At 41.6% G+C, this 24,939-nt stretch overlaps 1 protein-coding gene across 4 annotated transcripts in view; it reads right to left on the minus strand.

Moving 5' to 3' along the window:
* The window catches only part of arhgap44a (Rho GTPase activating protein 44a), a 169,459-nt gene that overhangs the window by 35,010 nt on the left and 109,510 nt on the right, over positions 1–24,939 (minus strand). For 3 of the 4 annotated variants that reach the window (XM_061884904.1, XM_061884903.1, XM_061884905.1), the window contains 2 exons: positions 24,329–24,517; positions 16,574–17,092 (listed from right to left, as the gene is read on the minus strand). In XM_061884904.1, coding sequence (XP_061740888.1) covers positions 16,574–17,092; positions 24,329–24,517 — 708 coding nt within the window. The remainder of the gene's footprint in view (positions 1–16,573; positions 17,093–24,328; positions 24,518–24,939) is intronic. The other variant, XM_061884906.1, reaches the window with a different exon arrangement.

The raw sequence follows: 24,939 nt of genomic DNA on the forward strand, positions 1-24,939 counted from the left end.
GCTCTTCCCGCATCCTCCAGTCATTTGTGGCAGCTTCGGGGTACTCTGAAGACTGCCAGCAACTTCCAATTTGTCGACAAACAAGAGCAACGCTTACTCCAATGAGCAGATGTCCTCTTGTCATAATTCCGAATAAGTGGATGTCTTCACAGCAATGTTAATATTTGGTTACATGTCCCTTGGCAAGTTTCACTGCAATAAGGCGCTTTTGGTAGCCATCCACAAACTTCTGGCAAGCTTCTGGTTGAATTTTTGACCACTCCTCTTGACAAAGTTGGTGCAGTTCAGCTAAATTTGCTGGTTTTCTGACATGGACTTGTCAGGACTTTGGGAAGGCCATTCTAAAACCTTCATTATAGCCTAATTTAGCGATTCCTTTACCACTTTTGACATGTGTTTGGGGGTCATTGTCCTGTTGGAACACCCAACTGCGCCCAAGACACAACCTCCAAGCTGATGATTTTAGGTTGTCCTGAAGAATTTGGAGGTAATCGTCCTTTTTCATCGTTTCAATTAAAACACCAGTTCCATCGGCAGCAAAACAGGCCCAGAGCATAATACTACCACCACCATGCTTAACGGTAGTTATGGTGTTCCTGGCATTAAAAGGCCTCACCTTTTCTCCTCCAAACATACTGCTGGGTATTGTGGTGAAACAGCTCCATTTTCGTTTTATCTGACCACAGAACTTTCCTCCAGAAGGTCTTATCTTTGTCCATGTGATTTTGTTTGTTACAAGTGTGTGTAAACTTTTGACCACGACTGCACATTCACCATCATCACATATTGTACATTGCTGTAAATGCTCCAATAAACGCCACTATTCAAGGTGCGGGTCTACAAAAAAAATCTGTGGCTGTAGACAACCTCCTCCTCTAGATGGCAGTGCTTGCATTTGAAGTACTGAGAGTTCTCAGCATTCAACAACTGCATCCACTTTAAACTGTTGGAGTAAAAATCACTTGTGTTCCACTTCAATGCTGTTATTTTGTTTTTCAATACACTAATAAGTGGTATTGGTGCTGGTTGAAGAGTTTGCTTCTTATTCCTACTACAACATCCAGTTCTGTTTTTGCTGTGTTGCACAATCTACTTGTTTAATCATCGGTCTTTCAGAAAGCAAAGGTGGTAACTAGTTTAAAATGTAGATGTGCCTTAAAATGTTCCATTCACATAAAACCTTTAGGACCAATGTCTTGGAAAAATGTATTGCTTTAGAACAGGTGTCCCTCTTAAAAAAAAATATTATTATATATTTTTTTTAGAATCACTTTTTGAAATCTGTCCTTTCTAATCAATTTTCTACCGCTTGATACTCTCGGTGTCTCCTAGCAGCTCAGGTAAATAGTATTGTCTTATGCATTTCCCCATCAATAACGTGGCATCATTGTGGTCGGTGTATATATATATATATGTATATATATATATATATACATATATATATGTATGTATATATATATATATATGTATATATATATATGTATATATACGTATATATATACATATATATGTATATGTATATATATATATATGTATATATATATATATATATATATATATATATACACACACACACATTCACACGGTAGATCAGGAAAAAAGACATAGGCTATTTCATCCCTACAAGCCTGTTTCGCAGGTTTCCCTGCTCTTCAGGGGATTTTATAATATTATATTATATTATATATATTACGAAATCCCTTGAAGATCAGGGAAACCTGCGAAACATCCCTCCAAGCCTGTAAAACAGCCTCTGTGTTTTTTCCTGACCTAATGTGTGTGTGTGTGTGTCTGTATCTCTCTCTCACTCTCTCTCTCTCTCTCTCTCTCTATATATATATATATATATATATATATATATATGTGTGTGTGTATATAAATGCATATATGTTTGTATATATATGTGTATGTATATTTATACATATATATATATATATATATGTGCATATATATATGTGTATACAGTATGTGTGTGTATATATATATATATATATATCCATCCATTCATTTTTCTACCGCTTATTCCCTTTTGGGGTCGCGGGGGGGCGCTGGCACCTATCTCAGCTACAATCGGGCGGAAGGCGGGGTACACCCTGGACAAGTCGCCAACACAGATAGACAGACAACATTCACACTCACATTCACACACTAGGGCCAATTTAGTGTTGCCAATTAACCTATCCCCAGGTGCATGTCTTTGGAAGTGGGAGGAAGCCGGAGTACCCGGAGGGAACCCACGAATTCACGGGGAGAACATGCAAACTCCACACAGAAAGATCCCGAGCCTGGATTTGAACCCAGGACTGCAGGACCTTTGTATTGTGAGGCAGACGCACCAACCCCTCTGCCACCGTGAAGCCATATATATACATGTACATATATATATATATATATATGTATATATATATATACAGTGGGGCAAAAAAGTATTTAGTCAGCCATCAATTGTCCAAGTTCTCCCACTTAAAATGATGACAGAGGTCTGTAATTTTCATCATAGGTACACTTCAACTGTGAGAGACAGAATGTGAAAAAAAAAAAATCCTGGAATTCACATTGTAGGAATTTTGAAGAATGTATTTGTAAATTATGGTGGAAAATAAGTATTTGGTCAACCATTCAAAGCTCTCACTGATGGAAGGAGGCCAAATTTTTTTAACCCAAAAAGTCAAAATGTTTGGGGACCCCTGCTGTAGAATAAACACCAGTAGTTAATATTATGAACAATGCTAACAACAAAAACTACATGTGGTCCATAAATACTTAAGGAAATTTAAGTGTTTGCATGTAGTATGTTATTGGAACAAATGTTTAAGCTCCATTTAATGAGTGTACATGGATATTACATACTTAGTGGTCTATGTATTTACTGTGTAAACATATTTGTATGGCTATTTATGCTGTGTACAAGGCGTATTTTTAATATGCCGTGTAAAAGAAAATGGAAACAGTTTTCACATGTCTATGAAGCTCAAGATGAGAGCCTGATGTCTCTCGGTTTTTGCTACATCTTGTATTTGACTTTGTTAATAGGGTTAGGGAGAAATAAGTGTTTGACTTCAGCCGTAACCTTGTTGTTCTGTAGAATTGTCAATGTATGATTATAACATTGTTCTTGTTTATTTCATTGACCACTGACCCTAGATATAATAAACTAACTAATAGTGTTGTCCCGATACCTATATTTTGGTACCGGTACCAAAATATTGACGTAATCATAGTAGTATCGACTAGATACACTACTGTACTTGGTATCATTACAGTGGATGTCAGGTGTAGATCCACCAAAGGTGTTTGTTTACATTTTGACGCCGTTAAGCTATGGTGTGCAGTGAAGCATGTTTAGCTATTCCTCATCCTGCAGGGATGATACTCATAAGAAACTTTCTTTACTTGTCGCCATGGAGGCGGGGATTAGTGATTTAGAAGTAGGACCTTTTCCTGGGGTGTTTCAGTGTTGTAACTTCACCTTTATCGTTAGTTTTTAAGCCAAAATGCGTCCATTCTCCCTTTTCTGTCTACACACTATGTCTGCTTATAAGTACTCCGTGATTGTGCCCTGCCGAACATGCTCCACTGCTCGTAAACCAGCAATGACACGACTTGACGAATGTCGGGAGGGCCGGGGACCGGTACTTTTTAGAGGCGGTATAGTACCGAATATGATTCATTAGTATTTCGGTACTATACAAATACCGGTATACCGTACAACACTACTAACTAACTAACTGACTAAATACCAGTGTGTCACCAGTTATCGCAGTTTCGGTAAATAATATTTAGAGCATTTACAGCAAGTGCAAAATACCAGTAAACATGTCGCCCAAACCTTTGAAAAAGATGAGTCCACAATGACGTGAATCACTCTTATATAAACATCAAAGATCGTTACACAATGGCATGGATGAACATTTCTACTGAGATAATGGATTTAATGCAGACTATTGAGAAAACCCAGCAAGTTTGCACAATATTCTGTACATATGCACAACTAATAAGGTCCAATACATTTTCAACATGTTGCCATACAAATACATTGACCAAAACGCCGAAGTGTTATTTTTGTAAAGGCGCAATGTTTGATACGATCTTGTTAGATTGTGCAAGTGTACCTAATTAAGTGCACGCACACATGAGACATGTTTGTGTATGTGTGTGCGCGCGTAAGTTTTCAGTGCCGGTGTCAACAACACCCGACCATGTTCAGCAGTGGCCGACAACAAACTGAAAGTGGCGCCATCAGTTAACATAACACACATTCAGTATTCACGGTAGAGAGAACAGAGCAGTCGACAGACAGGAAATAGAAGCAAAGCATATTAATGCAAGGGAGCTATTGGACAAACATTACATAACCCAGCTTAGAAAGTGAATGACCCATCGTATAACTGCATGTTAGTCACGTCGTGGCACGGGACTTCTAATTAACTGCGCCGTCACTTGAGTTTTGCATCGTCCAGCAGAGACCCACACGCTTGCAAAGTCTCGAAGGGGGGAATATTATCACCCGAGCATATTCTGACGACACACAACACATAACACACACAAACACACAAATAACTCCCACCATCACACAAGAGATATGGTCGAGACTAGAGATGTCCGATGATATCGGACTGCCGATATACAGTATGCTTTAAAATTTGACATAGAAAATTATCGGTATCGGTTTTAAAAAGTAAAATTTAGGACTTTTTAAAACGCCGCAGTACGGAGTGGTACACGGATATAAGGTGAAGTACAGAGCGCCAATAAGCCTTTGCGTGCCGGCCCAGTGACATAATATCTACGTTTTTTCACACACAAAAGTGAATGCAAAGCATACTTGGTCAACAGCCATACAGTTCACACCGGGGGTGGCCGTATAAACATTTTTAACACTGTTACAAATATGCGCCACACTGTGAACCCACACCAAACAAGAATGACAAACACATTTCGGGAGAACATCCACACCATAACACAACAGAACAAATACCCAGAACCCCTTGCACCACTAACTCTTCCGGGATGCTACAATTCAACCCCCCCGCCCCCTGCTACTCCCTACACTAAACACCACCCCCCCAAACTGTGCCCACCTCAACCTCCTCAAATTTCAAGCTGTTGTTTTGAGGCATGTTAAAAAAAATAATGCCCTTTGTGACTTCAATAATGGCCGTATAAACAACTTTAACGCTGTCACAAATATGCGCCACACTGTGAACCCACACCAAACAAGAATGACAAAAACATTTCGGGAGAACATCCACACCGTAACACAACAGAACAAATACCCAGAACCCCTTGCACCACTAACTCTTCCGGGATGCTACAATTCAACCCCCCCGCCCCCTGCTACTCCCTACACTAAACACCACCCCCCCAAACTTTGCCCACCTCAACCTCCTCAAATTTCAAGCTGTTGTTTTGAGGCATGTTAAAAAAATAATGCCCTTTGTGACTTCAATAATGGCCGTATAAACAACTTTAACGCTGTCACAAATATGCGCCACACTGTGAATCCACACCAAACAAGAATGACAAACACATTTCGGGAGAACATCCACACCGTAACACAACAGAACAAATACCCAGAACCCCTTGCACCACTAACTCTTCCGGGATGCTACAATTCAACCCGCCCTCCCCCCTGCTACTCCCTACACTAAACACCACCTCCCCAAACTTTGCCCACCTCAACCTCCTCAAATTTCAAGCTGTTGTTTTGAGGCATGTTAAAAAAATAATGCCCTTTGTGACTTCAATAATGGCCGTATAAACAACTTTAACGCTGTCACAAATATGCGCCACACTGTGAACCCACACCAAACAAGAATGACAAACACATTTCGGGAAAACATCCACACCGTAACACAACAGAACAAATACCCAGAATCCCTTGCACCACTAACTCTTCCGGGATGCTACAATTCAACCCCCCCACCCCCCCTGCTACTCCCTAAACTAAACACCCCCCCCCCAAACTTTGCCCACCTCAACCTCCTCAAATTTCGAGCTGTTGTTTTGAGGCATGTTAAAAAAAATAATGCCCTTTGTGACTTCAATAGTGGCCGTATAAACAACTTTAACGCTGTCACAAATATGCGCCACACTGTGAACCCACACCAAACAAGAATGACAAACACATTTCGGGAGAACATCCACACCGTAACACAACAGAACAAATACCCAGAACCCCTTGCACCACTAACTCTTCCGGGATGCTACAATTCAACCCCCCACCCCACTACTCCCTACACTAAACACCACTCCCCCAAACTTTGCCCACCTCAACCTCCTCAAATTTCAAGCTGTTGTTTTGAGGCATGTTAAAAAAAAAAGCCCTTTGTGACTTCAATAATGGCCGTATACACAACTTTAACGCTGTCACAAATATGCGCCACACTGTGAACCCACACCAAACAAGAATGACCAACACATTTCGGGAGAACATCCACACCGTAACACAACAGAACAAATACCCAGAACCCCTTGCACCACTAACTCTTCCGGGATGCTACAATTCAACCCCCCTGCCCCCTGCTACTCCCTACACTAAACACCACCCCCCCAAACTTTGCCCACCCCAACCTCCTCAAATTTCAAGCTGTTGTTTTGAGGCATGTTAAAAAAAATAATGCCCTTTGTGACTTCAATAATGGCCGTATAAACAACTTTAACGCTGTCACAAATATGCGCCACACTGTGAACCCACACCAAACAAGAATGACAAAAACATTTCGGGAGAACATCCACACCGTAACACAACAGAACAAATACCCAGAACCCCTTGCACCACTAACTCTTCCGGGATGCTACAATTCAACCCCCCGCCCCCTGCTACTCCCTACACTAAACACCACCCCCCCAAACTTTGCCCACCTCAACCTCCTCAAATTTCAAGCTGTTGTTTTGAGGCATGTTAAAAAAAATAATGCCCTTTGTGACTTCAATAATGGCCGTATAAACAACTTTAACGCTGTCACAAATATGCGCCACACTGTGAACCCACACCAAACAAGAATGACCAACACATTTCGGGAGAACATCCACACCGTAACACAACAGAACAAATACCCAGAACCCCTTGCACCACTAACTCTTCCGGGATGCTACAATTCAACCCCCCCTCCCCCCCGCTACTCCCTACACTAAACACCACCCCCCCAAACTTTGCCCACCTCAACCTCCTCAAATTTCAAGCTGTTGTTTTGAGGCATGTTAAAAAAAATAATGCCCTTTGTGACTTCAATAATGGCCGTATAAACAACTTTAACGCTGTCACAAATATGCGCCACACTGTGAACCCACACCAAACAAGAATGACCAACACATTTCGGGAGAACATCCACACCGTAACACAACAGAACAAATACCCAGAACCCCTTGCACCACTAACTCTTCCGGGATGCTACAATTCAACCCCCCCTCCCCCCCGCTACTCCCTACACTAAACACCACCCCCCCAAACTTTGCCCACCTCAACCTCCTCAAATTTCGAGCTGTTGTTTTGAGGCATGTTAAAAAAAATAATGCCCTTTGTGACTTCAATAGTGGCCGTATAAACAACTTTAACGCTGTCACAAATATGCGCCACACTGTGAACCCACACCAAACAAGAATGACAAACACATTTCGGGAGAACATCCACACCGTAACACAACAGAACAAATACCCAGAACCCCTTGCACCACTAACTCTTCCGGGATGCTACAATTCAACCCCCCCACCCCGCTACTCCCTACACTAAACACCACTCCCCCAAACTTTGCCCACCTCAACCTCCTCAAATTTCAAGCTGTTGTTTTGAGGCATGTTAAAAAAAATAATGCCCTTTGTGACTTCAATAATGGCCGTATAAACAACTTTAACGCTGTCACAAATATGCGCCACACTGTGAACCCACACCAAACAAGAATGACCAACACATTTCGGGAGAACATCCACACCGTAACACAACAGAACAAATACCCAGAACCCCTTGCACCACTAACTCTTCCGGGATGCTACAATTCAACCCCCCTGCCCCCTGCTACTCCCTACACTAAACACCACCCCCCCAAACTTTGCCCACCCCAACCTCCTCAAATTTCAAGCTGTTGTTTTGAGGCATGTTAAAAAAAATAATGCCCTTTGTGACTTCAATAATGGCCGTATAAACAACTTTAACGCTGTCACAAATATGCGCCACACTGTGAACCCACACCAAACAAGAATGACAAAAACATTTCGGGAGAACATCCACACCGTAACACAACAGAACAAATACCCAGAACCCCTTGCACCACTAACTCTTCCGGGATGCTACAATTCAACCCCCCCGCCCCCTGCTACTCCCTACACTAAACACCACCCCCCCAAACTTTGCCCACCTCAACCTCCTCAAATTTCAAGCTGTTGTTTTGAGGCATGTTAAAAAAAATAATGCCCTTTGTGACTTCAATAATGGCCGTATAAACAACTTTAACGCTGTCACAAATATGCGCCACACTGTGAACCCACACCAAACAAGAATGACCAACACATTTCGGGAGAACATCCACACCGTAACACAACAGAACAAATACCCAGAACCCCTTGCACCACTAACTCTTCCGGGATGCTACAATTCAACCCCCCCTCCCCCCCGCTACTCCCTACACTAAACACCACCCCCCCAAACTTTGCCCACCTCAACCTCCTCAAATTTCAAGCTGTTGTTTTGAGGCATGTTAAAAAAAATAATGCCCTTTGTGACTTCAATAATGGCCGTATAAACAACTTTAACGCTGTCACAAATATGCGCCACACTGTGAACCCACACCAAACAAGAATGACCAACACATTTCGGGAGAACATCCACACCGTAACACAACAGAACAAATACCCAGAACCCCTTGCACCACTAACTCTTCCGGGATGCTACAATTCAACCCCCCCCCCCCCCCCCCCCCGCTACTCCCTACACTAAACACCACCCCCCCAAACTTTGCCCACCTCAACCTCCTCAAATTTCAAGCTGTTGTTTTGAGGCATGTTAAAAAAAATAATGCCCTTTGTGACTTCAATAATGGCCGTATAAACAACTTTAACGCTGTCACAAATATGCGCCACACTGTGAACCCACACCAAACAAGAATGACCAACACATTTCGGGAGAACATCCACACCGTAACACAACAGAACAAATACCCAGAACCCCTTGCACCACTAACTCTTCCGGGATGCTACAATTCAACCCCCCCCCCCCCCCCCGCTACTCCCTACACTAAACACCACCCCCCCAAACTTTGCCCACCTCAACCTCCTCAAATTTCAAGCTGTTGTTTTGAGGCATGTTAAAAAAAATAATGCCCTTTGTGACTTCAATAATGGCCGTATAAACAACTTTAACGCTGTCACAAATATGCGCCACACTGTGAACCCAACACCAAATAAGACTGACAAAAACATTTCGGGAGAACATCCACACCGTAACACAACATAAACACAACAGAGCAAATACCCAGCACTCCTTGCAGCACTAACTCTTTCGGGACGCTACACTATACACCCCCCGCTATCCCTTTCCCCGCCCACCTCAACCCCCTCATGCTCTCTCAGGGAGAGCATGTCCCAAATTCCAAGCTGCTGTTTTGAGGCATGTTAAAAAAATAACGCACTTTGTGACTTCAATAATAAATATGGCAGTGCCATGTTAGCATTTTTTTCCAGAACTTGGGTTGATTTATTTTGGAAAACCTTGTTACATTGTTTAATGCATCCAGCGGGGCATCACAACAAAATTAGGCATAATAATGTGTTAATTCCACGACTGTATACATCGGTTGATATCGGAATCGGTAATTAAGAGTTGGACAATATCGGATATCGCCAAAAAGCAATTATCGGACATCTCTAGTCTGGACAATAGATTAGGTTCACTTGTAATGAGATTCAATATGTATAAAAAGGTGTGCATGTACTATGTCTTCATAACTGTCTTACAATACAGTATTATACCTCAACGTAAGAGTGCCCCAACATAAATGTGTTTTGAGATAAGAGCTGTCACTCAGCTAATTGTTAAGCTTCATGTTTCAAGCAATAATTCGAGTTACGAGCGTCATTAGTCGGCGTAGCAAATGTGAGAACACCTGTTCTCACCTTGCTAGCATTAATTTATAGCAGGAGATGGACAAAAGTGAAAGTGAGGGTGAGAAGAAGTAGATGATATTCATTGAATTGAAAAAATAAATCATCAAAAATATAAGAGCATGTCATCAACTTGGCGAAGCAATTCAAGCGTATCACTGATAGTCTTCGCCACACAGAAGCAGAGTGAGTAGAACGGCGACCCAAAAAATATCCGAACGGCGGACATTTATCTATGAAAATATGAAAAAGCCGCTAATGATGATGCTGAGAAAACATTAGTAGTAAATTCTATTGTATTGTTTTTATACAAATTTATTATCTAAAAGTGTATTTTTATTTTTAAAAGTCATGTTACTTGTTAAAATTGTGTTGTTTGGGCAAAATCGGGCAAGCACCTATCAGATTGATTTTAATGAAATTTAATTGGACACAGTGATTTAAGATACCTTATTTTCCGGACCATAGGGCGCATCGGATTATAAGGCGCGCCGCCAATCAATGGTCTATTTTTGACTTTTTTATCATATATTAGGCGGACCGGATTATAGGGCGCATTAAAGGAGTCATATTATTATTATATTTTTCTAAATGTAAAACACTTCCTTGTGGTCTACATAACATGTGATGGTGGTTCTTTGGTCAAAATGTTGCATAGATGATGTTTTACAGATCATCTTAACGCCGCTTTCTGACAGTCGCGTCCGGATGCACCGTTTTGTGGGCGGTCTTATTTACGTGGCTCACCTTCGGCAGCGTCTTCTCCCCGCCATGAATTGATTACCGTGGACCCCGACTTAAACAAGTTGAAAAACTTATTCGGGTGTTACCATTCAGTGGTCAATTGTACGGAATATGTACTGTACTGTGCAATCTACTAATAAAAGTTTCAATCAATCAATCAATCAATCAATCAAAAAGTCATCTTTGTTGTAGCGGTGTAGCGTGCAAGGACAAAGGTGGAAGAAGTGTTAAAAGATGGAGCTAACTGTTTTAATGACATTCAGACTTTACTTCAATCAATAACGGAGCAGCATCTCTTCATCCGGAAACAACCACACTGGAAATGTGCCCCATGAAAAAACGTCCGACCAGAACTCTAATAACTAAAGTTCCTTGGATGAATAATGTAAACTCAGTACATCGATATGTTTTAGCGCTTTCATGGCGAGTTTACTGAATGATATAAGTAAGAACTTTACACTACTTTATATTAGAAATGGAAACAGCGGAGGATGAAGGTCACATAAGAAGATAAAGAAAAAGAAGAAGCTTATCGACTACGGGGTCAACATGGACTACAAAGGCGGATGCGCGCAATTATTCAGAATTCATGCAGATCACAAATACAAACGTTGCTTTTGCATAATATTGCGAAACAAAACACCAGACAATATGTCTTACCTTATACACACACCATAATTATACTCCAACAATCCATCAAGCGGTGCAGCTTCATAGCTTACCAAAGTCGTATATTAAAACATTTTGATGGATTTTTGAGCGCCGTGTGTAATGTTCTACATTTTCAAAGGCACATTTAAAATGTTGGTGTTGTTTACTTGAGACCCATCATAGTGCAGCCTACACTTATCTCTTACGTTTGACTGCCATCTACTGGTCACACTTACCATTACACTATGTACCAAATAAAATAGCTTCGAGGTGAGTAAGCTCAACCAAAGGTATTCCTTACATCAAGGTACTTCACCCAACTCCTTCGTTTTAAGGTTGATGTTTTGGGTTTGTTTACATTTTGGGTGTATTGCATTATCAGTAACTTGACAACCTAAACAAAACAAAAAAAATGTGTTGAATTATTTGCAGGTTAGTAAAAGCGTGCTGTAAGGGCTGGGCGATATATCCAGTCTGTAAGATATATCCATATATTTTTCAACAAGATATGAATGAAGAAAATACCGTTATATTGATGGAATATATCATTTCAAGTTAAAATGACCAAACGCCGCCTATTTGTTGTGTTCCTTGTTCGCCCCCCCCCCCCCCCCCCAATACATCCATGATTGGTTGGTTGTTTACTATGATGCGTCACGATTGGTTGGGGTCAGACCAATAAGAGGCAAGATAGGGCGGGTCATCTAACCAGGAAGGTCATTTAAAGTGCCTGACTGCAAATTTTTTATTTATTTTTTTTAATCAGAGTTTGATACATTTTGTATTATTTGCACAGCTATGTTATTAATTTTACGTAGAAAAAATATGTTTCTTTTTGATATATTTCTGTGCTACTTAAACAGTTTATTTTCTGTGCTGTTAATACCCATCTTGACTAACTGGGTTAATAAAAGTGCCACTGACTGTTTGCAGTACAGTTTCACTGAATATCGCTGAAAAAATTAATTTATTTATATGTATACTTTCAACAGAAAAATATATCGAGATATACAGTTCCGGTCAAAGGTTTACATACAGTTATAAATACCATAAAGTCATGGACGTCTTGAGTTTCCAAAAATTTCTCCAACTCTTATTTTTCGTGATAGAGTTATTGGAGCACACTTTGTTGGTCGCAAAAGACATTTGTGAAGTTTGGTTATTTTATGAATTTATTATGGGTCTGCTGAAAATGTAACCAAATTTGCTGGGTCAAAAGTATACATACAGCAATGTTAATATTTGCCTACATGTCCCTTGGCAAGTTTCACTGCAATAAGGCGCTTTTGGTAGCCATTCACAAGCTTCTGCTTGAATTTTTGACCACTCCTCTTGACAAAATTGGCGCAGTTCAGCTAAATGTATTGGTTTTCTGACATGGACTTGTTTCTTCAGCATTGTCCACACGTTTAAGCCAGGACTTTGAGAAGGCCATTTTAAAACCTTAATTCTAGCCTGATTTAGCCATTACTCTCTGTAAAGCACCAGTTCCATTGACAGCAAAACAGTGAAACAAAAATTGAGCTGTTTTGCCACAATACCCAGCAATATGTTTGTAGGAGAAAAGGTGAGGGTATTATCCCAGGAACACCCAACCTACCGTCATGCATGGTGGTGGTAGTAATATGCTCTGTGCCTTTTTGCCGCCAATGGAACTGGTGCTTTACAGAGAGTAAATGGGACAATGAAAATGGAGGATTACTTCCAAATTCTTCAGGACAACCTAAAATCATCAGCCCGGAGGTTGGGTTTTGGGCGCAGTTGGGTCAACGACGACAACCCCAAACACATGTCAAAAGTGGTAAAGTAATGGCTAAATCGTGGTGAACTTGGTAGAGTGGCCGTGCCAGCAATCTGAGGGTTATTGGTTCAATCCCCACTTTCTACCATCCTAGTCACGTCCGTTGTGTCCTCGGGCAAGACACTTCACCCTTGCTCCTGATGGGTCCTGGTGAACGCCTTGCATGGCAGCTCCCACCGTCAGTGTGTGAATGTGTGTGTTAATCGGCGAATGTGGAAATACTCTCAAAGCGCTTTGGGCTCCTTAAAAAGGGGTAGAAAAGCGCCATACAAGTACAACCCATTTACCATTTAAATCAGGCTAGAATTAAGGTTTTAGAATGGCCTTCCCAAAGTCCTGACTTAAATGTGTGGACAATGCTGAGGAAACAAGTGCATGTCAGAAAACCAACAAATTGAGCTGAATTGCACCAATTTTGTCAAAAGGATTGGTGAAGAAAAGCAACCAGAAGCTTGTGGATGGCTACCAAAAGTGCCTTATTGCAGTGAAACTTCCCAAGGGACATGTAAGCAAATATTAACATTGCTGTACGTATACTTTTGACCCAGCAGATTTGCTCACATTTTCAGTAGACCCATAAAAATTCATAAAAGAACTAAACTTCATGTATGCTTTTTGTGACCAACAAGTATGTGCTCCAATCACACTATCACAAAAAAAAAAGAGTTGTAGAAATTATTGGAAACTCAAGACAGCCATGACATTATGTTCTTTACAAGTGTTTGTAAACTTTTGACCACGACTTTATATCGAATATCGAGTTTAAAGGCCTACTGAAATTATATTTTCTTATTTAAACGGGGATAGCAGGTCCATTCTATGTGTCATACTTGATCATTTCGAGATATTGCCATATTTTTGCTGAAAGGATTTAGTAGAGAACATCGACGATAAAGTTTGCAACTTTTGGTCGCTAATAGAAAAGCCTTGCCTGTACCGGAAGTAGCAGACGATGTGCGCGTGACGTCACGAGTTGCAGGGCTCCACACATATTCACATTGTTTATAATGGGAGCCACCAGCAGTAAGAGCTATTTCGGACCGAGAAAGCGAAAATTTCCCCATTAATTTGAGCGAGGATGAAAGATTCGTGTTTGAGGATATTGATAGCGAAGGGAAAAAAAATCAAGTTAAAAAAATTGTGACGGATTCAGATGTTTTTAGACACATTTACTACGATAATTCTGGGAAATCCGTTATCTTTCTATTGTGTTGCTAGTGTTTTAGTGAGTTTAATAGTACCTGATAGTCGGAGGGGTTTGTCCACTTGTGTCTTTAGACCAGTGTCTGAGGGAAGTCGACGGCACAAGCTTAACTGATCTCCGGTAAGTGGCGACTTTTTACCACAATTTTCTCACCGAAAACTGCTGGTTGACATTTGGTCGGGATCCGTGTTCGCTTGACCGCTCCGATCCATAGTAAACCTTCACCTCCGGGAATTTTAAACAAGGAATCACCGTGTGTTTGTGTGGCTAAAGGCTAAAGCTTCCCAACTCCATCTTTCTACTTTGACTTCTCCAAATGTCCAAAATACTGTGTAATTATGCGGTTAAAGCAGACGACTTTTAGCCGCGAGTGGTGCAGCGCTAATCCAATCCAATCCAATCCACTTTATTTATATAGCACATTTAAACAACAATAACGTTTCCAAAGTGCTGCACAGCCATGTTAAAAACAATTGTAAAATAAATAAATAAATAAAATAAAATAAAAAAAGTATATATATATATATTATGCTCCACCAATGACTGAATAAAAACAAAAAATAAATACATATAAAACCAATAAAAACAATATGATTAAAAACTATTTTAAAGGGTAAAACCAATTAAAACAGTAAAATAGAAATCAAAGTGTATAAAAAAAACCCACAGAGGACAACAGAGAACAGAGGACCACACAACTCACGTAGTGTTAAAAGCCAAAGAATAAAAGTGGGTCTTAAGACGAGACTTAAAACACTCCACTGTGGAAGCAGTTTGAACGTGGAGCGGCAGAGTGTTCCAGAGCTTAGGGCCGACCACAGAGAAGGCCCTGTCTCCCCTGGTCTTAAGTCTGGTCTTGGGCACCACGAGCTGGAACTGGCTCTCGGACCTCAACACGCGCGCAGGAATGTAAATTTGGATGAGGTCCGAGATATATTGAGGTGCCAGTCCATGTAAAGATTTAAAAACAAACAGCAATGTTTTAAAATCAATTCTAAAATGAACAGGGAGCCAGTGCAAACTCTGAAGAATTGGGGTTATATGCTGGCGTTTCCTGGCCCCTGTTAAAAGTCGTGCTGCCGCGTTCTGGACTAACTGCAACCGGGAGAGAGCTTTTTGGCTAATGCCAGCATAAAGTGCATTGCAGTAGTCCAGGCCACTTGAAATAAAAGCATGCACGACTTGTTCAAAAAGGTTAAAAGATAAAAACGGTTTAACCTTTACTAAAAGACGAAGGTGATAAAAACACGATTTTAAAACGCCATTGACTTGTTTGTCTAGTTTAAAATGGCTGTCTATAGTGACGCCAAGGCTGGTGACTTTGGGACGCACATCATTTTGCAATGGTCCCAAGTCAGTGAGGGCCGAACCCAAAAACTAAAATTTCCGTTTTTCCCTCATTCATTATTAAAAAATTCTGGGCTAACCAAGACCTTGACGTCGCATAGACAGTTAAGAAAGGGTGTCAGGGGGCCGTGGCTTTTTGAAATCGGCATATAAATTTGGCAGTCATCTGCATAAAAGTGATAAAACACTCCATGTTTCTTAAAAATATCTCCAAGAGGGAGGAGATAAAGAGCGAACAGGATGGGGCCTAAAATAGCTAATATTTCCTGACAGTCCGTGACACGTGACGTTTTTAATAATAAACTCCGCGGGAAATTTAAAATTGCAATTTAGTAAACTAAATCGGCCGTATTGGCATGTGTTGCAATGTTAATATTTCATCATTGATATATAAACTATCAGACTGCGTGGTTGGTAGTAGTGGGTTTCAGTAGGCCTTTAAGTAAAAAAAATATATCAAGATATACTTTTTCGTCCAAATCGCCCAGTTCTACGTGCTGCATACTCTGGAATAAATACATCCATGTGCTATTAGTGTGCATGTAATTACTGTCTGTCAGCATGAATTCGACATCCTTGGTTGCTTAGCAACCGGATCCTGCGAATGTTATGCAGTCAGAGGTGCGTCATTGGAAGGGGGCGAGAAAAAAGACCAAAAAAAAAAAAGAAAAGGTAGCGAGCGAGAGGACTGACAAAAGGAGCCGCTCGCCGTTTGGGTGTGTCATATTTACCTAGTCAGCCTGGGGAGTCCTCTCTCTCTGGCACATGGACAGGCGGCCCACGGCGGGGGCGGGGGCGCGGAGGAAGGGAGGCTAGGGGGGTTGACGAGGGACTGCTCGTGGCGGGTGAGCGCCAGGGGGGTTTTGATGTAGAGCGGCGAAGCGTTAGTGTCGGGCGGGGGGGCATGCGATGACGTGTCGCCGGTCGGGCTGTGCTTGGGGAAGTGCAGACAGCTGGGCTTGGGGTTGGAATTGATGTCGAGCGAGGAGGAGGATGAGGAGGAGGAGGAGGACGGGAGGGGGGCGGGGGGGATGAAGCCGGACCAGCGCTGGGGCGGCGGGGGCGAGGCCGGGGGCTGCGACTCCGGACCCGGGGCCACGGGCCGGGCGCAGGGCGGGGGCTTGGGGTAGAAGTGGTGGTGGGCGGCGTGGCAGGAGGAGGAAGAGGAGGGGTAGGGAGGGGGCGGACGGTCCTCCCCCGGGGGTGCGTGAGCATGAGAGGTGTCCGGCCGATTGGGCGACACGTCTGAGCTGTAGATATTAAGAGAATAGACAGCACAAAAGACACAGCTCTAATGACTGAACAGGGAGATGCACGGGAGCGACAGGAAGAGAAGCTTTTTGGATGATAGGGGGGCGCGGGGGGGCGGGGTTAGTCGTCCAAAATAAGAAAAGCTATATAGGCGGGAGGTGGGCACCAAGCTTGGCAACACAGTCATCTTAAAGCAAACACAAGCGCAAAGAAGCGGCAACCAAAAAAAAAAGAAAAGTAGCAGCTCTGCTTTCAAAGTGTGAGCCGTGAGGAGGGGTCTCTGCACAGTGAAACATTATCCAGGTCCTACGTTTGCGCCCCTACTCCTAAAAAGGGTCCTCCTATGCCAGGGGTCGGCAACCCAAAAATGTTGAAAGAGCCATATTGGAGCAAAAATACAAAAACAAATCTGTCTGGAGCCGCAAAAAATTAAAACCATATTACATACAGATAGTGTCATGAGAGATAAATTGAATTAAGAGGACTTAAAGGAGACTAAATGAGCTCACATATAGCTACAAACGAGGCATAATGATGCAAGATGTACATGCAACTAGCCTAAATAGCATGTTAGCACAGATTAGCTTGCAGTCATGCAGTGACCAAATATGTCTGATTAGCACACTCCACATAAGTCAATAACATCAACAAAACTCACCTTTGTGCATTCATGCACAACGTTATAAGTTTGGTGGACAAAACGAGACGGAAAAAGAAGTGGCATAAAACACGTCTTAGAAAGTCGGAGAAAGTTATGCATGTAAACTAGGGGTGCCCATTACGTCGATTGCGAGCTACCAGTCGACCGCGGGGGGTGTGTCAGTCGATCTCCAGCCAGGCTTTTAAAAAAAATAGACCTAAAAATTAGTGATCATCAATCTTCACCAAGACGTCACTTAAATGACATTCACGGTACCGGAGGGTCTTGTGAGATGAAGCTGGCAGCTGCAAGATCATTATTATTAAAATATGACCGAGAGGAAGGCGAGAAAAACTTTTTATTTCGACAGACTCTCGCGCCGTACCTTCCGTCAAAACTCTAAAGGCCGACTGCACATTTCCTATCCTCACAATAAAAGCCCTGCTTCATGCTGCCTGCGCTAACTAAATACAGAGTCTGGGAAAACTGGCGTGCACAAGCGATCCCTCAGAAAGCTGGCGTGCACATCACTTGTGCACGCCAGCTTTCCGAGACTCTTATTTTGTTAGCGCAGGCAGCATGAAGCAGGGCTTTTATTGTGAAGATAGGAAATGTGCAGTCGGCCTTTAGAGTTTTGACGGAAGGGACGGCGCGAAAGTCTGTTGAAATAAAAAGTGTTTCTCGCCTTTCTCTCTGTCATTTTTTCATAATAATGAACTGGCAGCAGCCAGCGTCATCTCACAAGACCCTCGGGTGCCGTGAATGTCAATCAAGCAAGCTACGGAATTTGCCGCCAATGTTTTTCTTGTAAAGTGTATGGAAGCTGGATGAATTAGAGGCCAAAAACCAACCACTTTCATGTGGTATTGTACAGAAAGGACCACTTTTTTTCTCCTCCATTTGAAAATGTGGGCGTTATCATCATTACTGTCTGATTCCAATCAATGCAAGTCATCAGAATCAGGTAATACACCAACTTATATTCTTGTCTTCATGAAAGAAAGACATCTATATGTGTTACACATGCTTGTATTATCATTAAACACATTTAACTTGTTTACAAAAATGTCTCTTTCATAAATAAATAAATATAAATGATATATATAAATGAGGTAGATCCCCTCGAGTTGGTCAATTGAAAAGTAGCTCGCCTGCAGAAAAAGTGTGGGCACCCCTGATGTAAACAAACTACGGTGAGTTCAAGGACTGCCAAAATTAGTAGGACAAAACGGCGCTCGCCAAATCCTCGAATCAGTGAAGCATGTTTAATATAAACAGTGCGCTTTATAACAATTAGGGAGGTTTGTGTCATGTTTGTCCTCCTACAGAAACTATATTAATACAAAAATATATATACATATTTTTTTTTTCTCTCATCTTTTTCCATTTTTCATACATTTTTGAAAAAGCTCCAGAGAGCCACTAGGGCTGCGCTAAAGAGCCGCGGGTTGCCGACCCCCTGTCCTATGCCAGTGGTTCTTAACCTGGGTTCGATCGAACCTTAGGGGTTCGGTGAGTCAGCCTAAGGGATTCAGCGGAGGTCAAAACACACCCGACTCGTCGTCTCAATAAAAACTTCTCCCTATCGGCGTATTACGGATACTACAACAGATTTGTTGTGAGTTTATGCACTTTGTTTGTTTTGTTGTTCGAACAAGGTGATGTTCATGCACGGTTCATTTTGTGCACCAGTAAAACAAAAATGGTAACACTTTAGTATGGGGAACATATTCACCATTAATTAGTTGCTTATTAACATGCAAATTAGTAACATTTTGGATCTTAAATAGTCATTATTAAGGCCTTATTATAACCCTAACCCTCTAACCCTGTCCCTGAACACCAAACCAAATAACTCTAAATTAAGTCTTTATTACTTAGAACATTGGTTCTTAACCTGGGTTCGATCGAATCCTAGGGGTTCGGTGAGTCGGCCTCAGGGGTTCGGCAGAGATCAAAACACACCCGACTCATCGTCTCAATAAAAATTTCTCCCTATCGGCGAATTCCGGATACGACAACAGATGACTGATTCGCAGGTGTGTAATTTGTTGTGAGTTTATGCACTGTGTTGGTTTTGTTGTCTAAACAAGGTGATGTTCATGCACGGTTCGTTTTGTGCACTAGTAAAACAAAAAAGGTAACACTTTAGTATGGGGAACATTTTCACCATTAATTAGTTGCTTATTAACATGCAAATTGCTAACATTTTGGATCTTAAATAGTCATTATTAAGGCCTTATTATAACCCTAACCCTCTAAGCCTGTCCCTAACCCTAACCAAATAACTTTAAATTAAGTCTTTATTACTTAGAACATTGGTTCTTAACCTGGGTTCGATCGAATCCTAGGGGTTCGGTGAGTCAGCCTCAGGGATTCGGCGGAGATCAAAACACACCCGACTCATCGTCTCAATAAAAACTTCTCCCAATTGGCGTATTATGGGTACGGCAACAGCAGAAGTCACACTGATTTGCAGGTGTGTAATTTGTTGTGAGTTTATGCACTGTGTTGGTTTTGTTGTCTGAACAAGGTGATGTTCATGCACGGTTCGTTTTGTGCACCAGTAAAACAAAAAAGATAACACTTTAGTATGGGGAACATATTCACCATTAATTAGTTGCTTATTAACATGCAAATTAGTATTATATTGGCTCTTAACTAGTCATTATTAAGTACTTATTAATGCCTTATTCGTCATGGCCCTATTATAACCCAAACCCTCTAACCCTAACCCTAACCAAATAACTCCAAATTAAGTATTTGTTACTTAGAATATGTTCCCCCTAGTGTCCAAAAACCTCCAAATTAAGTCTTTGTTACCTAGAATATGTCCTCCATACTAAAGTGTTACCAAAAACACATAACTTTGTCTTGAATTTGAAAAAAAAAAAAAAACATTTTATTTGTCACTAAGAAGGGTTATGAAACTAACGAGATTCGGTACCTCCAACAAGGTTCAGAACCAATGACTTAGAATATGTTCCCCTAGTGTCCAAAAAACTCTAAATTGGTCTGGATTATGTTTGTTATTTTTTGGACTCTTTTAGTTCCTGTTTGCGCGCCCTTGTTTTGTTTGATTACCATGCCGACTTATGATCATTCTGTCCTGACGGAGGGGTCGCAGCTTAATGCGAGGTTTGTTCTCCCGGGATGCAAATGGACTATTCCGGACAAGGCTTGCAGGTAGGAACATATTTATTAACTCGATAAACCTTGGCAGGGCATTAGGTAGACAAACATAAACTAGGGCGGCATGGCGTAGTGGGTAGAGCGACCGGCCAGAAACCCGAGGGTTGAAGGTTTGCTTCCCACCTATTGACATCCAAAAAATCGTTGCCGTTGTGTCTTTGGGCAGGACACTTCACCCTTTTCCCCCGGTGCCGCTCCATTGGTGAATGAATGATGAATGAATGATAGGTGGTGGTCAGAGGGGCCGTAGGCGCAAACTGTCAGCCACGCTTCTCTCAGTCTACCCCAGGGCAGCTGTGGCTACTGATGTAGCTTACCACCACCAGGTGTGAATGAATGTTGAGTCCCACTTCTCTGTGAGCGTTTTGAGTGTTTAGAAAAGCGCGATATAAATATAAGTTATCTATGGCATGGAACAAACACAAAACTGTGGCATGAAACAAACAAACAAACTATGGCTTCGAACAAACACGAAACTGCGGCAAGAAATAAACAAGACTTACGTGGACACGGCATGAATCGAGCAACACAAACTGTGGTATCGCATGAAAACAAGCAATGACGCCAGGCCGACTGACTGGCAAAGACAGGCTTAAATAAGGGTCTTGATTAGAAACGGCCGCGCGGTCCGAACACCAGAGGCAGGTGAAAATCATAAATCGGCATGGTAACCAAACAAAAAAGGGAGCGCAAACAGGAACTAAAAGAGTCCAAAAACTAACAAAACAAATACATAATCCAGACAACAGATCATGACAAAATTAAGTCTTTGTTACTTTGAATATGTTCCCCATACTAAAGTGTTACCAAAAACATATAACTCTGTCCTGAATTTGAAAAAGATATATATATATATTTTTCACAATTGAAGGGTTCGGTGAATGCGCATATGAAACTGGTGGGGTTCGGTACCTCCAACAAGACTTACGTGGACACGGCATGAATCGAGCAACACGAACTGTGGTATCGCATGAAAACAAGCAATGACGCCAGGCCGACTGACTGGCAAAGACAGGCTTAAATAAGGGTCTTGATTAGAAACGGCCGCGCGGTCCGAACACCAGAGGCAGGTGAAAATCATAAATCGGCATGGTAACCAAACAAAAAAGGGAGCGCAAACAGGAACTAAAAGAGTCCAAAAACTAACAAAACATAAAACATAATCCAGTCCACAGATCATGACAAAATTAAGTCGTTGTTACTTAGAATATGTTCCCTATACTAAAGTGTTACCAAAAACATATAACTTTGTCCTGAATTTGAAAAAGATATATATATATTTTTTTCACAAATGAAGGGTTTGGTGAAAACGTGTATGAAACTGGTGGGGTTCGGTACCTCCAACAAGACTTACGTGGACACGGCATGAATCGAGCAACACGAACTGTGGTATCGCATGAAAACAAGCAATGACACAAGGCCGATTGACTGGCAAAGACAGGCTTAAATAAGGGCCTTGATTAGAAACGGCCGCGCGGTCCGAACACCAGAGGCAGGTGAAAATCATAAGTCGGCATGGTAACCAAACAAAAAAGGGAGCGCAAACAGGAACTAAAAGAGTCCAAAAACTAACAAAACAAAAACATAATCCAGACCACTGATCATGACAAAATTAGGTCTTTGTTACTTAGAATATGTTCCCTATACTAAAGTGTTACCAAAAACATATAACTTTGTCCTGAATTTGAAAAAGATATATATATATATTTTTCACAATTGAAGGGTTCGGTGAATGCGCATATGAAACTGGTGGGGTTCGGTACCTCCAACAAGACTTACGTGGACACGGCATGAATCGAGCAACACGAACTGTGGTATCGCATGAAAACAAGCAATGACACCAGGCCGACTGACTGGCAAAGACAGGCTTAAATAAGGGCCTTGATTAGAAACGGCCGCGCGGTCCGAACACCAGAGGCAGGTGAAAATCATAAATCGGCATGGTAACCAAACAAAAAAGGGAGCGCAAACAGGAACTAAAAGAGTCCAAAAACTAACAAAACAAAAACATAATCCAGACCACAGATCATGACAAAATTAGGTCTTTGTTACTTAGAATATGTTCCCTATACTAAAGTGTTACCAAAAACATATAACTTTGTCCTGAATTTGAAAAAGATATATATATATATTTTTCACAATTGAAGGGTTCGGTGAATGCGCATATGAAACTGGTGGGGTTCGGTACCTCCAACAAGACTTACGTGGACACGGCATGAATCGAGCAACACGAACTGTGGTATCGCATGAAAACAAGCAATGACGCCAGGCCGACTGACTGGCAAAGACAGGCTTAAATAAGGGTCTTGATTAGAAACGGCCGCGCGGTCCGAACACCAGAGGCAGGTGAAAATCATAAGTCGGCATGGTAACCAAACAAAAAAGGGAGCGCAAACAGGAACCAAAAGAGTCCAAAAACTAACAAAACAAAAACATAATCCAGACCACAGATCATGACAAAATTAGGTCTTTGTTACTTAGAATATGTTCCCTATACTAAAGTGTTACCAAAAACATATAACTTTGTCCTGAATTTGAAAAAGATATATATATATATTTTTCACAATTGAAGGGTTCGGTGAATGCGCATATGAAACTGGTGGGGTTCGGTACCTCCAACAAGACTTACGTGGACACGGCATGAATCGAGCAACACGAACTGTGGTATCGCATGAAAACAAGCAATGACGCCAGGCCGACTGACTGGCAAAGACAGGCTTAAATAAGGGTCTTGATTAGAAACGGCCGCGCGGTCCGAACACCAGAGGCAGGTGAAAATCATAAGTCGGCATGGTAACCAAACAAAAAAGGGAGCGCAAACAGGAACCAAAAGAGTCCAAAAACTAACAAAACAAAAACATAATCCAGACCACAGATCATGACAAAATTAGGTCGTTGTTACTTAGAATATGTTCCCTATACTAAAGTGTTACCAAAAACATATAACTTTGTCCTGAATTTGAAAAAGATATATATATATATTTTTCACAATTGAAGGGTTCGGTGAATGCGCATATGAAACTGGTGGGGTTCGGTACCTCCAACAAGGTTAAGAACCACTGTCCTATGCAGTCCCCTGGCAGAGTGCGACAGACACAACACCCTTTCACTGGCTGAAAGAGCCACCTTTGTTATCTCGGAGGTGGTGAGAGGAGGAAAAAAAGGGGGTGGGGGGGACGTGAAGTAGCCGAAAGAGCAAAAGCCACGTTGATGGGTTGTCGTTCATGTGAACATGCATGGTGTGTTCACGTACGCCCTGTGTGACGTCCTTTTTTTTTTTTTTTTTGGAAAAACCAAAAGTGAAAGTGATGGGCTTAAAAAAATAATGGGACTTTGAAGAGACCGCACAAAGCGTGATGGTGATGACGGATAATAGCCAGGAAGATACGGGCGCAGAACTTACCTGATCCTTTCCCCGGGGGGCGGCGTGGCGGCCGGGGAGACGGCGAACTCGCCGGTTTGCTCCGGGATGAGAGAGTCGGCGGGGGAGCTGGGGCCTTGCAAGCCCGGAGGGGTGGAGCAGGTCTTGCGGGCCAGTGTGGACGAGCCCTTGCGGGACACCCAGGAAGTGTCCATAACCCGGACCCCCATGCTGGAGACACATACATTTGGAGGTTAGTGAGGATGATGGTGAACACGACAGGCTGTAAAGCAGGGGTCCTCAAACTTTTTGACTCGGGGGACGCATTGGGTATATATAAATATATACATACATATATATACATACATATATATATATACACATACATAAATACATATATACATACATATATATAAACATACATACATATATATATGTATATATATATATATATATACATACATATAAATATACATATATATATACATACATACATACTTATATATATATATATACACATACATAAATACATGTATACATACATATATACACATACATAAATACATATATACATACGTATATAAACATACATACATATATATGTATACATACATATATATATATACATACATACATACATACATACATAAATA

This window comes from Nerophis ophidion, linkage group LG23 (assembly GCF_033978795.1).
Source record: "Nerophis ophidion isolate RoL-2023_Sa linkage group LG23, RoL_Noph_v1.0, whole genome shotgun sequence".
In the NCBI taxonomy this organism is placed as follows: Eukaryota; Metazoa; Chordata; class Actinopteri; order Syngnathiformes; family Syngnathidae; genus Nerophis; species Nerophis ophidion.